The 16,132-nt window shown below is 41.4% G+C and overlaps 1 protein-coding gene across 3 annotated transcripts; it reads right to left on the reverse strand.

The window, feature by feature from the left end:
* Positions 1-715: 715 nt before the first annotated feature.
* pik3cd (phosphatidylinositol-4,5-bisphosphate 3-kinase, catalytic subunit delta) lies at positions 716-15,552 on the reverse strand. Of its 3 annotated transcripts, none has more exons than XM_037275610.1 (23): positions 15,338-15,552; positions 14,103-14,285; positions 12,730-12,958; positions 11,665-11,888; positions 11,288-11,464; positions 10,047-10,202; positions 8,295-8,381; positions 6,693-6,914; positions 5,933-6,029; positions 5,012-5,142; positions 4,884-4,934; positions 4,625-4,792; positions 4,381-4,502; positions 4,156-4,299; positions 3,980-4,079; positions 3,643-3,803; positions 3,051-3,160; positions 2,883-2,961; positions 2,632-2,799; positions 2,259-2,382; positions 1,926-2,071; positions 1,721-1,853; positions 716-1,650 (listed from the first exon to the last, which is right to left on the reverse strand). In XM_037275610.1, the coding sequence occupies exons 2-23, from the start codon at positions 14,241-14,243 to the stop codon at positions 1,513-1,515; spliced, it is 3,108 nt and encodes a 1,035-aa protein (XP_037131505.1). In that variant the 5' UTR covers positions 14,244-14,285; positions 15,338-15,552; the 3' UTR covers positions 716-1,512. The 3 variants fall into 3 exon arrangements, with proteins under 3 accessions (XP_037131505.1, XP_037131497.1, XP_037131513.1); XM_037275602.1 differs by having other exon boundaries at positions 8,295-8,384; XM_037275618.1 differs by lacking the exons at positions 11,288-11,464; positions 11,665-11,888; positions 12,730-12,958; positions 14,103-14,285; positions 15,338-15,552 and adding an exon at positions 10,870-10,887 and having other exon boundaries at positions 8,295-8,384.
* Positions 15,553-16,132: the final 580 nt, after the last annotated feature.

The raw sequence follows: 16,132 nt of genomic DNA on the forward strand, positions 1-16,132 counted from the left end.
AATTTTGGTTCCGGGTTTCTCGTGTGGACTTTGTCTGTTTCACTAGGGACATTGGATTCCTTTCGCATTCTACAACGCATCCTTCTTAGGTTCATCAAAGATGCTACATTATCCATAGGTGTGAATGCTTGTTTGTCTAAATAGACCCTGGGACTGATTGGCAACCAGTTCTGCCTTTCACCCAAATTCAGCTTGGCTAGGCTCCCACAACCCTAATGTGGATAAGCACGATAGCAATGAAACCATAATGGTCCTCCTTAATTAGATGAATAGCTAGCAATGTAAACACAAATGAGATTAAGTTGAGAGGAACTGAAATGTGTTCATCCATCCATTTTCTATATTGCTTATTCTGTACACAGAATTGCTGGGAGATGAACCCTTTCCCCTCTGCCTCTGGGAGGAAGGCTGAATATACCCTAGACAGGTCGCCACTCAATCACATGCCAAAAACTCACATTGCCACCATCACTGAGCAGGGGGGAACTGAAGCCTTGCACACTGCACTGAAAGCAGATGAGTGTACCATGACATCATCAGCAATTAGGGGTACGTATCCATCCATCCATCCATCCATCCATCCATCCATCCATCCATCCATCCATCCATCCATCCATCCATCCATCCATCCATCCATCCATCCATCCATCCATCCATCCATCCATCCATCCAAAGCACATAAAGCAATATAAAAATTCAATGGAATGAAACGATGTAGTGCAAAAAGAAAAGGCGAGATTCTGCAGCGGGTTACAAACAGCAGTCAAACAGGAAAATGTTGGTCAGCAAAGACAATCTCTGGAATGACTGGAATCTGTCACATCTCTCAGAAATACGGTCAAAATGCGACTTCACTATCAGAAATCAATAAATGCACAACCAGACAAAGAATACTGCATCGCATTAAAATATACTCAAAAGTTTCATCCTTTCATAGTTGATGAAATGATGCGAGTGTATGTTTCTTTGCTGTGCACTTCAACATGTCTCATCAGTCTAATCTCTGTCCGTGGCACCAATGAATAAAAAATACATTCAGTAATAATACTAATAAACTTTCTAACTTTTTAAACAAAGTTTTAAACAGTGCAACACAATCTGATTCACACAAACTAAAGGCCTCACTCTTGAATGAATCAATTAAACACCATTATCAAATCTTCCCAACTAGTGGCACTGAAAAAGCAACACACTGCATATGAACTTAAACAGCAGTAAAACACCTTCAAAAATATGTTTGTACAAATGTTTAACATTAAATAAAATACAAATAAATCTGATCGTATCCTTACTCTAGTCCAAAAAAGACAGCGTACTTTGTATAGTGCAAAGTTGAGGATGATTCATCTCTGATTCCAACCATTATTTCAGTGTCCTTGGTTGCCTATTATTTCACACGATGGAGGCAAACAATCGTCAACAATCATCGAACACCATTTGTAAAATGTCCCATTGTGATGGCTTGCCTTTTCTGTTTGTAAGATTGTCATTTTAGTTTCGCTTGGGTATGCTTTATGGTCTGTTATCTTTGGCCAGAGAGTGCATCATCCAGTTGACTTTGGTCTTCCAGCTTTCTCGCAGAGCCTCATTGAACTTTACTTTGAAATTTTTCAGCGCTTCTTCCTCGGATTTGCCCAAAGCTAAAGAGTCCTGTTGGGGAAACAACAAAACACGTCATAATGTAATTATAAGACGAGTGACTGGGATCATTTGTGCAAACCTTTAGGTACTGAATATCCTTGAAGGAAGAGAGTTCAGGCAGTCCTGCTGCCTTCATCATCGCAAAGAGGTTGACAAACAGTGTCCCATTCCGACACAGAATTTTATATGCCCGCTCGCAGTATTCCCTGAACCTGACAACAATGACACAATATTCTGTCACAAAACACAGAACCCCTTATGGATTTAAAAAAATAAAATTGTACCTCTCAAACTTCTCACTGTTGTTCGTCCGTCCTTGTTGGATCACATGGACAAAGTCGTATGTCAAAATAAAAGGCACACGCTCCCTGTTGATGCCCAGTTTACGTTTGAAGTTGCCCAGGAAATGTCCAAAATCTATGTGAAACAACTAAAGAACAGTAGACCATTCACATAACTGGAGAAATGCTCAGCAGTTTCAACAAGATTGTCTGAGAGCAACAATCGACTAAAAGCCTTTCCATGAAAGTTTGTGGAAGGTGGCTCCACACTAAAGAATGCAGCCACGCCACCTTGTGGCAGATATCATGCCTTACTGTACATCATGTGTCGCTCACCTGTCCAGTTTCCCTGATCATGATATTGTCATTGTGACGGTCCCCGATGCCCAAAACGTAAGTTGCTACGCAGTAGCCAGCACAAGACAGCGTAAACTCCTCGATTGCTTGTTCCAGTTTGTCTCTGGTGAAGGGGAAAAACAAGGAGAATGAGCCTGCTGCTAAAAACAAGAGACATTTCCATCTTGGAAACATGGGATTTGTTTTTTGCACGGTGCATGTTCACAGGCAAAAGCGGCATCAAGGATTTAATCATATTTGGGCCCCTAATGCTGCATATTGATAATAATAGCTGCGAGGGTTCCTTGTAGTTTTGAGCCCTTAGAATGTGTTTATTTCAAAATGTATTTTTTGTAATTTTCTGGATACTCACTCTGGATTCTTAGATTTGAGCCAGTTGAGCAGGGCGTCCTTGTTAAAGGCAGCAGTTGCGGCACTGTTGCTGTTGTTTCGTTGGATATTGGCGATGGTGTCTGAGCTCTTCACCACCTCGATAAAGCCCATCTTGTTCCCAGTGGATAAGCAGCCATATGGGATCATTCTGTTCTCAAAAGACAGACCGATCACTACAGTCCTTCCAGGGGATGCTGGGCATGACAATAAATAACACCTCTTGATCCCTACCGGAGATCCAGTCCTTCTTTCTTCCACAAATTCTCCATGAGCTGTATCATCTGGAGGGTTAACATGTCTTGTCGAAGATCTGCACAATGAGGGAGTGGAATAATTTAATTCTTTAATTGTAATATAATCCAATGTTTGTGTGTGCGTGCATGTGTGTGTGTAACTCACCATCCCCATTTTTGAAGATGATGCCCATCATGTCTCCTTGAGTCCAGGGAGTCTTATACATCAACCAGAGTGGTTTCATCTTTGAGTCCATAAATCGGCACTTGTCTACACTGCAACAGAAAGCACGCATAAAGTGAGCGCATAAAGTTTTAAATGACGACGCAGATATTACGTTGTTCACTAAGTGTACAGTGAATGGTGGAGACGTCCATAAAGCAGAATCTACTTGACCAGTTACAGAAACTGTGAGCGAAAGGCAGCCGACGAGACACCATGGATTAGTTGCCAGTCAATCACTTTGTTAAAGCCACGTTGCATTATTTGTAATTTGGGTTCAATGTAATCATACTGTCGATGGCAAAATCTTATTGACTGGTTTTAATGAGGTCATTATTTGTATGAATAAACATGACCTATGAATATTCTGCAGAGCTGTATTACAGTAGTATAGTACATTCGGTGCACCTACAAACTGCAACAAGAGTTCAAATGTGTGTGTGTGTGTGTGTGTGTGTGTGTGTGTGTGTGTGTGTGTGTGTGTGTGTGTGTGTGTGCGCGTGTGTGTGTGTGTGCGCGTGTCTGTGACTCTAACCAGATCTCAGCGAGGACGATGCTGGGGTTGAGCGGTGACAGTAGGTTGGACAAAGCGTCTGACTCCTTTCTGATGAACAGCTTCAGGTCCTCAGCATTCATCTTCTGGGGACCTGATTTGACAAAGTCACTGAGGACCTTCATTTTGCCCTGAGCCTCATTCTGTACATGGGAAATGGATAAAATCAAGACATTTGAATGCTTAGACATTGACTTTGTCTGTTTGTGCATTTTTTCAAGTTCTGTATGTTGGCAGCAATGTTATTCACTCAGTGATTTTTCAGAGCGTTTGCGTGCTCTCATTGCTTTTGCAGATTCGTAAACAACAAGTGGAGTACCTGTTTGGTTAAGAGCTTGATGTGGTGGATGTTGCCCCTGCAGTAGGCCTCAAGAATCAAGCCAAACCTTAAGCTGACAGAGGGCACGTGGATCTCTGACCTAAATTCAAGACAATGTTCAGTCATCAAGATGAGACGCACATGTTGTTTCTGTTTGCTGCTGCGCCGTGCCTCACCTGAGATGCCAAAAGAGAAAGTGCCCGATCCTCCTGTTGAATAAGGCCCTCTCCAGCAGAAACGTTGTCAGGTCACAGTCTAGATAGGACTCGTATTTAAGGACCTGGACCAGCTGGATTAAATACTGCAGTAGCTCATCATCGCTGCGGGCAGAGAATGAGTTTCGCAAACATGTTCTACATCCATGAAAGAGGAGCAACACATATGAACACGGATTTGACTACCTGAGCTTTCTGAGGCATCGGATGGTGAAAGAACGGACCGCAGGATCTGGAAAACTGTAATCTAAGAGCTCTAAGGCAGGGATAGCAGGAAGCTCTGGCCAGCTTCTCAGAAGACCCACCATCTAACAGTCACATTGCATGTTGATTATTAGCTCCACCAAGGAGGATTATTTGTTTGTTCTAATCTGTCAACAGATTTTCACTTATTATACTGCGTTTTTGTTGAATTACAGAACAAGGGTACCTGGATCACATCCTCTCTTTTATTCCACTTGGTGATGAGGAGCAGCTTGGAAAGACTTTCGGGATAATGCTCTCTGACTTCCGTGCGGAGCTTCCACAACAGCTCCTTCTCGTCTTCAAAGAATTCGGTGTAGTTTTTGTTGTCCATTATTTCTTTCAGCTTCATGTTCTGGAGAGAGCAAAATAAGAATAAATAAGGATGACGATTTCCACATCATATCAATGTGAGCTCAAATAAAAGGAAATATAGTGATGCTAACCTCTTCTTTTGTTGCGACAGCTGCATCGCCGTTTGTCTCCATAATATTTATCTGGAAGGAGAGTCAATTTAATTGACTGAATGAAATATATTTGAAGTCAAATGTCAAGTGTTTTTGATAATGAGCACCTTGTCCAGCGGAGGATAGTAAAGAGGGTGGGGCCTGATGTTCGGGAAGCGAATGAGAAGCCCAGCTGCACTATCAACATTGGGATTCTTCTCAACTGTTCCCATCGGATTCAACAGGTCACTTTTGTCATCTGTGGGAAAAATTACACTCGTGTGATGTGTTTGAACGTGTCCTAATGAGTGCATTGAAAAGTTGATCTTGGGTCAAAAAAGGTTGGCCAACCCTGCTCTCAATTGTCCAGAGGTGTGAAAGTGAGTGTGAATAGTGTTTGTCTGTCTGTTTTCCCAATTAGTTACCAACAGATGGATGCTGAACATCCAGTCGCTAAAACATTACGCACGTAAACATTACAGTACTGCTCTTACGCTGCCACACAAATCAGATGTTATACTAGCCATATCTCAGCAACACCTCAACCTATAAAATAACACCAGGTGTCAGTATTGCACTTTAATAATCTTCACGTTCCCTCTTACAGTATAATTGTCAGGAATCCTCTTTTATTTTATTTTATTTATGCTAGTTGTATTTAAGTGGTTAACCTCTCTCTCTCTTTCACTTGTATGACAGTTACATAGATCATTGGTTGTACGGTTAAATATGCTTTTTATGGCAATAGTCTGAGCCTGACAAAAAAAAATATTTTTAAGAATATATAAAGATGGTATAAACATATAAAAATATATTTTACATTATTTCCATCCATCCATTCTTTTTCTCTAGCGTATGCAGTGTGGGTGAGATGGAGCCCATCCCAACTGACAGACAGGCAAAAGGCTCAAACTCACATTCACACGTATGGACAATTCAAGAGTCTTCGTTGAAGCTAACGTGCATGTTTTTGTCATGAAGCCGGAGAACATGGAAGATTCTATCTCTAACTTTGACAGCATAAAATTGCAGCAGATTGCTGTAAGTACCAGGAACAGATGGCCATGTGGACAAAAGAACTTCATCGGTTTTCAGCTGGTCCTTGTAGTCAAACACCATGGTGTTCCCCCAGGCTATTGGACAATCCTACAAAAACACAGATACCAAAATACTCTATTTTGTTGAAAATTCATGTGCCATGTGCTTTACTTCCGTTGGCCTTTTTGCCACACGTCTGCGAGACTTCTCTTCCAAGCAACAGAAGAGAGAAGTCTGCCAGAAAGCAGAAGTGAGGCGACCTGAGTCCATTACTGTTACCATGTTTGTGAGGCACATACTCAGTGCAGTGTGAAAACTCTGCTGTGGTTCTACCAGTTGTCACACTTTACTGAACATGTGGTGGGCCATTTAAGGTAACTGTGGCAACACTGGTTCCAGATATTACTGATGCGTATTTGCCATTTGCTGATTCATAGCACTGACATTTCCAAGAAACACATTGTTTCGTACTTTAGTTTTATTACTGCGTGACTCAGGTCCATAAAACAAGGGAAGTCGTCAGTTGTGAACACCACAGTAGGCGGGGGTGCCACAGAAGCTAAATGGTGTGAAAATAAATTTAGTATTCCTTGAAAACATTGACCAACTTCCTCAGAGTCGTGCACAGATAAAAGAGCTGAAGCAGATGGCGTACGAACCGCAGCCTGCCCACTGAACACACAATTGACAAGCGCACACACCCACAGCATAAACATGACTTCACACTACACACACTCATCTAAATGTACTCACAAACTCATCACAACTTACTGCTTTCTTATTTTTCTTTCTGGTCCCTCTGGGCTTTTTGGCCTTGTCGAAGACGGCATAGAGGGCAAAGCACAGGCGGCTCATGCGAGGTAGGTCCTCCACATTGATATCAAACTCCACCTTTTCGTCCCATGACGGCTCAGAGCACACTGCCACCTCGGAGCTGGTCACCACCTTGCAGAGCAGCTCGCTGCCATGAAAGAGGCCAGCCTGAACCACAAGCTGGTGGGGGCATGAAAACACATAGCGAGTGAGGGGTAGACAAAAGTAATGTAATAAGAACATTTGACTGTAATTCAGACCATTACTCATCAGACGCTGGTAATATAGTACCCGTTACAATTTTACGTGCAATGGCCAGACGTTAGGCCCACTTATTGGCCATATAAAAGGCATCGGCGATGATATTTTGGTTTTTTTTAAGCACCTCACTCATACACCTTCATAAACTGTGGTGATACTAATAGGTATTAGATTTTGAGGAAACCCATGCCGGCACGGAGAGGACATGCAAACGTCACACAGGACAGGAAGGCCGAAGCTGGAATCAAACCTTGCACCTCTGAATTGTGAGGCGGACCTGCTAACCAATGCTCTACCCTGCCGCCCCATTTGTTAAGCATCGTTTTGTTATTATCTTGTTAAAGGCCAACGACATTACACTACAATTCCGCAAGTGTTTAGGTAAACATAAATTCGTGTAACAAACATTCCAGTTCAGTCAGTAACATAATGTACCGGTAACTATATGTGACACGTGACATTTTGAAAGCAAAATGCCCACCACAGCTAGAGGACGGGGGCATGACATACAGGGTGGAAGCTTGAGTGACAGTTGAAGATTTACATGCTTGACGAGATGATTAAGCGTTTCCTGTGTCACTCAGGCGATGAGTCAAAGGGTGTATGCTTTGCATTTCCCTTCAATACACAAGCACTGGAGCCAATATTCATGTCCTGCCCTTTGCCAAATCAAGATAGCCCATATCTGTATTGCCTAAATATAAGAGTGTCTCATCTCCCCTAGGGGCGTGTTTTCATGCATCTGCCTGCCAACAACTGACATGACGGATCATTATGTGATGGGACACATTTACCGTGAGTCATGAGGCAGCAGCTGGAAGTGCACTTACACATGTCAAAGCAACCTAAACGGTAACATGGTTAGTGTGCAATATGACGACACACAGTCACTCATTGACAGGATTCCCTACGTGTATTGCGTCTGGGAATACAAAGAAGTTGATATGGCGTATTGTTGAATAAAAGGTGTCATTTTTCAGCAAACAAGATGTGCCCTCTAAATGAATCAACAATAGAAACGAAAGAGAGAGGGGGAGGGTTTTCTCAGAATCTACAACCCAGAATGAGGCATGTACAAAAACAGAGATAGGCCCTCCCCACTTCCTGTTTTGAAACATTAACCAACCGCTATGATGAATTATGGGAAGCGTGTGGTCAGAACCAATGTATCCCCCCCCAGTCCCCAACCATGTCATATATATATATATATATATATGCATAAGGGTCTTTAAGTACAAGTGAAATTGAGACATTGAGAAGACAAAGTGGTTGTGAAATCCACTCAGATACACACAATACCTTCATTCCTTCATCGGCATTGACTCGGCTGCCCTGCAGCAGGTGGATGTAGAAAGGTTCATGGATGGACCACAAAGAGGTTGTGTTCTGCTGCATGAGCGAGTCAGGAGAAAGGACATTTATTCCCTCACACGTCTACAGTGTGTACATCTATATTGCATAGAAAGCACGCACGTCATGTTGCTACACTTTCCTATTGAGCAATATTTCAAAAGTTGCAAGTAACAAAATGCATGTTAGGTAGAATATAGGAGAAACAGAAGAACTCTTTGTGGTGCTTTTGTTTTGCCTTGCCTTTTGGTGGGAAAGTGAAATGAATTCGACCAGATAAGATGCATCATAAGGATTCTAAGGAATCCTTTTAATGCTGTTGTTGGAGTCGTTTCCTTCCTGCGTGTCTGGCTAGCTTCCTGTACCTGTCATGCCCTAGTTTGCCATTCAAAAAGCCAAATGACTGGCACACGCAAATTCCTTTTACTAGCCGATGAGGCAGAACTCTGCCTGCTTGTGTTCACATTTTATAATGTAAACTTAGATAATTAACTGCAAATGAGTGATTTATAACACTGTTGTTGAAAGAGAATTTAGAATAAAACCAAATGAATAAAGTGTGGACAAGTGGTAAAAAGGATGGATGGATAAATAAAGCATATTAGAACATTATATATATAGTACAGTAGTTTATTGTTATATAAAAAACAACAGCAAACCTTTGGACTTAAGGGCCACATTTAAATTTTAAAACACATGAGCCATTTGTTGATGAGGCAAAACAAGTTAAAATGTGTCTGTAAATGTGTTTAATTTAAAAAAAAAAATCATCTTTATAATTAATTATATTTATAATCAACCAATTATTAAATGACGTTTAATGAATGTTAAATGTACTGTATAAGTAAAATAGCTTATTTTGATCAAATGTATGAGTTGATTCATTTACAACATATGTAATTAATTAATTAATGTAAAATTGAGTATTTTAACAAAATATTTTTAAAAATATTTACAATTAATCAACCAATTATTCAATATTAGTAATGAATGTTAACTTCACTGTATATGTAAAATCTCCCTTTGCTGATCTAATTTTAGTTCAATTACAATAAATCATCCATCCATTTTCTGTACCGCTTTGTCCCTACGGGGGTCGCGGGCGTGCTGGAGCCTATCCCAGCGGTCATCGGGCAGTAGGCAGGGGACACCCTGAACCGGTTGCCAGCCAATCGCAGGGCACACAGAGACAAACAACCATCCGCACTCGCTCCTAGGGACAATTTGGAGTGCTCAATCAGTCTACCATGCATGTTTTTGGGATGCGGGAGGAAACTGGAGTGCACATAGGCACGGGGAGAACGTGCAAACTCCACACAGGGAGGGCCGGAGGTGGAATCGAACCCAAACCCTCCTAACTGTGAGGCAGACGTGCTACCCAGTGCGTCACCGAGCCGCCTACAATAAATCAATTATCAACCAATTCCCAAATAAGATAAGCAGAAATTAATGCAACAAATACTACAAGGCTCTTGATAATATAAATGCTAGAACAGGGGTCACACTTTGTCCACTTCCTGCTCTCCAGTGCCTACATCCACAGTCAAAGCAAGACATGAAATGTCAATTATTTACATTGTGACGCTCATCACGTTTCAAGTGTGCCAAAGTCCGCAATGTCCCAGTGGAACAACTGTGACGATGACCGGAAGAGAGAGACGAGTGTTTGTGAAAGATGCAAAATGCCTGCTGACCTCTTACCTTCTTGACAGGCAGAGGAGGCGGTCTGGACAAAGACCGACTCTTGCACATCTGACTACACATCCTCCCATGCTCCTCTTGGTACTTGCTGATGGTGGAGTGGTGCACCACGGTGAGATGAGGGTTTTGGCCAGTTCTCAAACAGGAGAAAATATACTGGCATAAAGAAAAGACATGAAAAGACGTGACTTTGCATTAAGGGACTGGAGAAAGATGCATGGTGATATATTAAAAAAAAAAAAAGCACAATAATAAGTTTGTCTTAAAATTCTCCTGTTTGCACTCGTGTTCAAAGAGGCAGAGCATGCTCCCCTCCCACTAATTTCCAAATGCAACCTACGTATATTATTAACCAATCGGCAGCTTGTGCTTGTACTTGTTTCCATTTGTACTGCCAGATAAGATTACCAAAGAAGTTACCCAGAAGTCCAGCATCCTGAAAACACATGCAAGGATCATACTAATTGGGCCGTAGTTCTTGATAGGGGGGGGGGGGGGGGGAAGGTGATGTTCATGCACGGTTTATTTTGTGCGCCAGTAAAAAAACATACGTCTTGAGTTTAAAAAAAATTGTTTTTATTTTTCACTAGAGGGGTTCAGTGAATGCACATATGAAATTCGTGGGGTTCGATACCTCTAACAAGGTCAAGAACCACCGCTCCAATGGTTATCGGAAAAATTCGAATGAAAAAGAAAAACTGCTTGCATGCATGTCTTTTGTGCTCTTATTTCTTTTTGTCTTGGATATAAAGACAACTCACACAATTTGGAAATAACTACTTCTTGCATGTTTTTATGTCAGTGCTCCTTAAGCTCAGTTTACCTTCTGTTTGGGAGGCTGTTTGTTTTCTGTCTAGATTAATGCAGCCCAAATCTTGTTAGGGCTTGAATGGATGCAGTTGCTTCCTGCAGTGCTGCTAGCTGGACTGATATGACTTAGGCCTGCAGGTAGCATCAATGGACTGTGCTTCCAACCAAACCTAGAATGGGGCATGGTCAACAAACTCGAGTTTGCCCTTATTCTACTACTTGACAGCCGTGGAACAAGCTGGGCTAAAATAAATTTTTAGTTTCATTACAGCTATGGAAATCAGAGATGCTAGTCTTAGTACAATCCAAACTGCATTCTATTTTAAGGCCAATTTCCTACATTAGCGTGAAATGAATTTTCTTTACTTCATTTGAATTTGGAAAGTATTTCAAGTGAAAGCCATACATGAATAAATTCATTAAAAACTTACTTTAAATTGGCACAAGGGGTGTTCCCCATAGATGAACTCCCACCTGCCGTTGACCTGCAAGGTGTAATCCTCGGGCTCTTGCCGCAGCGAGCGAAAGACAGTGGCCTTCTTCTTCAGGGCACTCCTTATCAGAGCCAGTGGCAGGTCCTGCGGTTCCTGCTGCACCATGAAGCTCTCCTAGCACACATTAACGTTTGCATCTTACTCCTCATTGAGATTTTGAAGAGTTTCATCGTGAAGTTTGTGGTGTGGGAGGGGGCTTGTATAGCTGCTCACATTTCCTCGAAAACTTCCTTTCCTTATAAACACCCACAGGCATCCGTACCTTGTGACCCCATCATGTCTTCACTATGTAGACACATTCAATATGAACTCACATCACAAGCCTCAAACTTGATGTTGATGAACATCTTGGTGTTTTGTGACTTTCCACACATCGGCAGAGAGCAGCATGGCTCCAGGTCACACGGGAACATGTATGTAATCCACTGTTGCCATGGCGATGCCTGCCGCTGTTGAGCCTTCTCCTCACAGAACGCTCTTATCTTGGTCCGAAACTCGCTCACCTCATGGTTCTTTTGGGCCTCAAATTCATGCAGACCTGAAAACGACAAACGCTGGTGAAGCACTGTCTGACTTTCAAATGAAGTGTGCGGAGCAAGAAACTTCCAAATCAATCCTGTAATTTAGGTTTGTTTCACTTTTTCAATAAAAAACACATATACAAACATGACAAACTATTATACTTAAACAGTACATTAAACAGCATGCTTTTTTTTAAATTTTCCAAGCAGAGGTCCGCTGGACTTGCAGCATCTCAGCTGCTGACAGGAGCAAAGTGGACAGTTTGATAAGGACAGTCAGCTCTGTGACTCCCACCCAATGCGGGACACAATCAAAGCACTCAGCATTTCCTTCCTTGACAGACTCCTCAACCCCAATGTACACAAATATTTTGCCACATAGTGCTGGCTGTTGTTGCCGTTCATAATCAAATATGTATATAAATAAAACATGTATGTATGTATGTAACATTATGTATATATAAAAAAAATGTATATAAAAAGATTGTAGACCCCATAAAGGCTTAGTCTATTGTTTTCTATTTTATTCTAGCTTTGGGTAAGGTAAAAATAACTCTAACTACCATTGTCAGACCTGGAATTCCACTCAAGCATATAAAATGGTAACTGCGTGTTCGATGTGTGCTTTTGACAGAAGGCCTCATAGGGTGTCATGTGACGTCGACCAAGTGGATCTGTGTGAGTGTCTGGCTGTGAGCTGTGGCCGAGAGCAGCTGACAATGTGTGCACATTAACTTTGCCAGGAAAAAAAATACTGGAGATGAGGTATATGCTTTGCATTGGATAGCAATAATTAGCCACAAAAAGGAGAATAGATCAGCTACCTGGTGATGGGTATCAAAAGGGAATTTTTCAAACCTTTGCCAATCAAAAAGCTGATTTGGCTATTGGTGAGTTTCTCAACGCGGTCACCCTCCCTGGCCACCAGTCGCAAAACACCCATGAAGGGCTGCACGTCACTTATACGCCTTGACTCCTCCTCCAGCTCCTCCCTCTCGCCCGTCCGCTTGATGCAAGTGAAGACATATGCATCTGGCTGACCCAGGGCCGTGAACAGTGCCTCCCCTCTGGCCTTTTCCCAAACCATCTGAAAAAAAGTTGAAACAAATCTCTCAGGTAAATAATATATGATATGATATCAAATCAATCTCAGTTTCAGCCATCTTACTAGTACAAAACCTGCAGGTTTCTGCAAGAAAGCAAAAAAATGTGTGGGAAATGCCTGCAGCTACAAAACTAGAAACCTGCAGGCTTTTGCAAGAAAGCAAATAATGTGTGGGAAACAGCTGAAATGTAATACCACCAATCGGTCCTTTAAACTGTGGCGGGTATGTATTGACTCCTATTTACCGTGAGTTTGAATGTAATTGGTTAATTCTGAACACAGCCACATTCCAACGCTTGTGCAACCACATTATTACGGTTAGTTATTTTTACTTCCCTTCTTGAAACAAAGAAAGAACTAAAAAGCCCCCAAATTTCCAATTGTGTTGTACAGGTTTTCATTCACATTAATCGTGGAAAACGTTTTGATAAAGTCCTTACCCCACATATCTAGTCCTCTCTATGTTTTATCTTAGTTGATTTCATATATATAGTATCATCGTATGTAATTTAATCCCTCAAGAAGAAATTCACTTTACACATTGTTGTATATTTTGATAGTAACTTAAAGTATATGAGGGAAATGGAATGGGGTCCACTGGCAGCAATTCCTTTTCTGTCCTTATAAGTTCACCCAAAATGTCCAATATTTTTTTGACTGAGAGCCAGTTTAGTATAATAGTAGATAAAATGCAGAGGAATTTGCACACTGTTAAAAGATGCAGAAGAAAATAAAGAGTGAACATGTTTTTGCCTATAAGTCTGACAATATCGAAATAAAACACTACAAAGAAAATTTGATAAATAACTTTCTGACTCTGAAAATTCTGGGGCACTTCAAAATAAAAACAAAAACAACCTGAGAGTCATTTCTTAATTATCTTAAAAGCTTCCAAGAGTATCATTACAAAACAAAGCTAAATCACACTGTCTGAGGTGGCGGAACGGTTGGCATGGAAACAGCACTTTCACATTCATAAAGAGCTTGACAGCGAAAAAGCCAAGGAGAAATGTGGCTTCTAAATATCCAAACTTGACGTTCACATTGGAGATGATTCAGCTCGTTTGATTTTCATCGACATATTGGCCATCAAAATAGAGTATACTGTTTTTAGAGTTCACAGTACCGTTTTGATGCTCTTGATGGTGTCCTTGTGAGAGACAGGGAATGTGAGATAGATGCCAGTGGGCAAGAGGAAGTCCATCTTGATGCCTTGCTCGTAGTCCCGCTCCCACTCCTCCTGCATCCCATACTTCCCTGGGGGCATGGTGACGATGAAGGCCTCTCATTAACCGTCAGCTCCTCTGCGCTGCTCATCACAAAACAAATGTACAGACTTAATACAGTATGGCCGCCACCAGCAACGCATGCGCATAGTTTCAGTATCATAACACGCAGGGTGAATCATCATTAAGGTCACAGGGTAGCCGGATCCTATCCCAGCTGTCTATGGGCTAAAGGTGAGCTATTCCCTTAATTGCTCGCCAGCCAATCACAGTGCACATATTGACCCAAAAACACCCACTGACACTCGTATTTCGACCTAAGGACAATTTAGAGAATACAACTGAGATAAAAAGCATGTATGTGGAAGATGAAAGTCCAAGGCAAGGCGGGGGAGAATATGCCAACTAAGACTGAAACTCTGAACCTCAGTACCGTGAAGCAGATGTGCTAACCACTGTACTAGTCATATGTGTTAAATATGAAGATGACAATGGCAATCAATTGATCTAGCTGCATATCGTAAGAGAAATATTGTAATATTTCTTCTGCTGATCTGCTATAGCAATATAATAATCTACTATGACGTTATTGTGACAATTTCCCAATGGGACTGACAATGTAATGCTATAACAATTGTGTGATACGTTGGAAAAATTAATGATGAAATGAAAACTGCAAACATACGGACATGCAAAAATGGCACAATTACACTAAAAATAAAACCAGGTGAGTTAGATGAAAAGATGGCCTTATATCAATATTTTAAAAAAAAAAAAATTAAATGGGACAACTGTGCCAATCTATATTTGAATATGTATGATAATCATGCATATAAGAAAAACGTGGTTTCATGAAATGAAATGTTTAAGTGTTTTTGGAAATGTGATGGTGCGCTTCCAACAAATCAATTACAATGTCAGTACAGACATTAAGTAATTCTACACTATTGATTATGGTAAGGGGACACTTGCAATGTGGGATCCATATAACGCAACATGAATGCACACGGCAACTAAAATAGCAGCAAATGAGGAGAAAGCAAAGTTATTTTAGGAGGAAAACCTCTTCAAGGGTAAATTCACTCTGGTATTACTCACGACGACAGTGTGCGCAAATTAGTGTGAAAACACTTGCCTGGGAAAGCCTCACGCCGGGCATCTACCTCTTCGTGGGGTTGTCACAGAGAAGATGGAGTCTGCTATTCGGCCATCGAAGACATGAATCACGCACCGTGACGCGTTGCAGCCATCGTCTGAAGTTGACATCAGGTGCACGAGAGTCTGTGGGCGGCAGCGGGGAAAGCGTCCACGCTGGTGTGTCGCGCACACGCGTACTGAGCGTCTGTACTTCACCACGCAGGTGCAGTCAGCCAAGGGATTGTCTGACAAAAGTAGAGCTTCCTGCACGCGAAAACAAATGTCAACATCAATCGACAGGGGATTGAATGTTTCACGTGACATGCAATCCTGTGAAACCATCTTCAGAACGATGCTGTACTACCACGCGACCCCAAAATAATGAATTATATCCAATATTATTTGCCAGTTCTAATGAAATACCGTATTGGCCCGAATATAAGACGACCCTGATTATAAGACGACCCCCCTCTTTTTCAAGACTCAAGTTTGAAAAAAGACTTTTTGAACACTAAATTCAATTTTTATACAGAAAATGATTACATCTGAAACAAATGATTATAACAATATATTCGAGAGAAAAAGCATCTTATTTTGCCTCATTCAAATCATGTTTATCACATCTTAATATCTGAACATTTAAATATGTAAACTAAAGTGCAATCACATTTGTAAATGAATGGCTTCTGGTTTTTCACAGCAACATATTCAGCCGATACCAGCAACCTTTAACTTACTGCTGCGCACAAGTGAATGGGTATAATGTCTAGACCCCAAATGTAAGACGACCCCC

The sequence above is a fragment of the Syngnathus acus genome, chromosome 2, assembly GCF_901709675.1.
Source record: "Syngnathus acus chromosome 2, fSynAcu1.2, whole genome shotgun sequence".
In the NCBI taxonomy this organism is placed as follows: domain Eukaryota; kingdom Metazoa; phylum Chordata; class Actinopteri; order Syngnathiformes; family Syngnathidae; genus Syngnathus; species Syngnathus acus.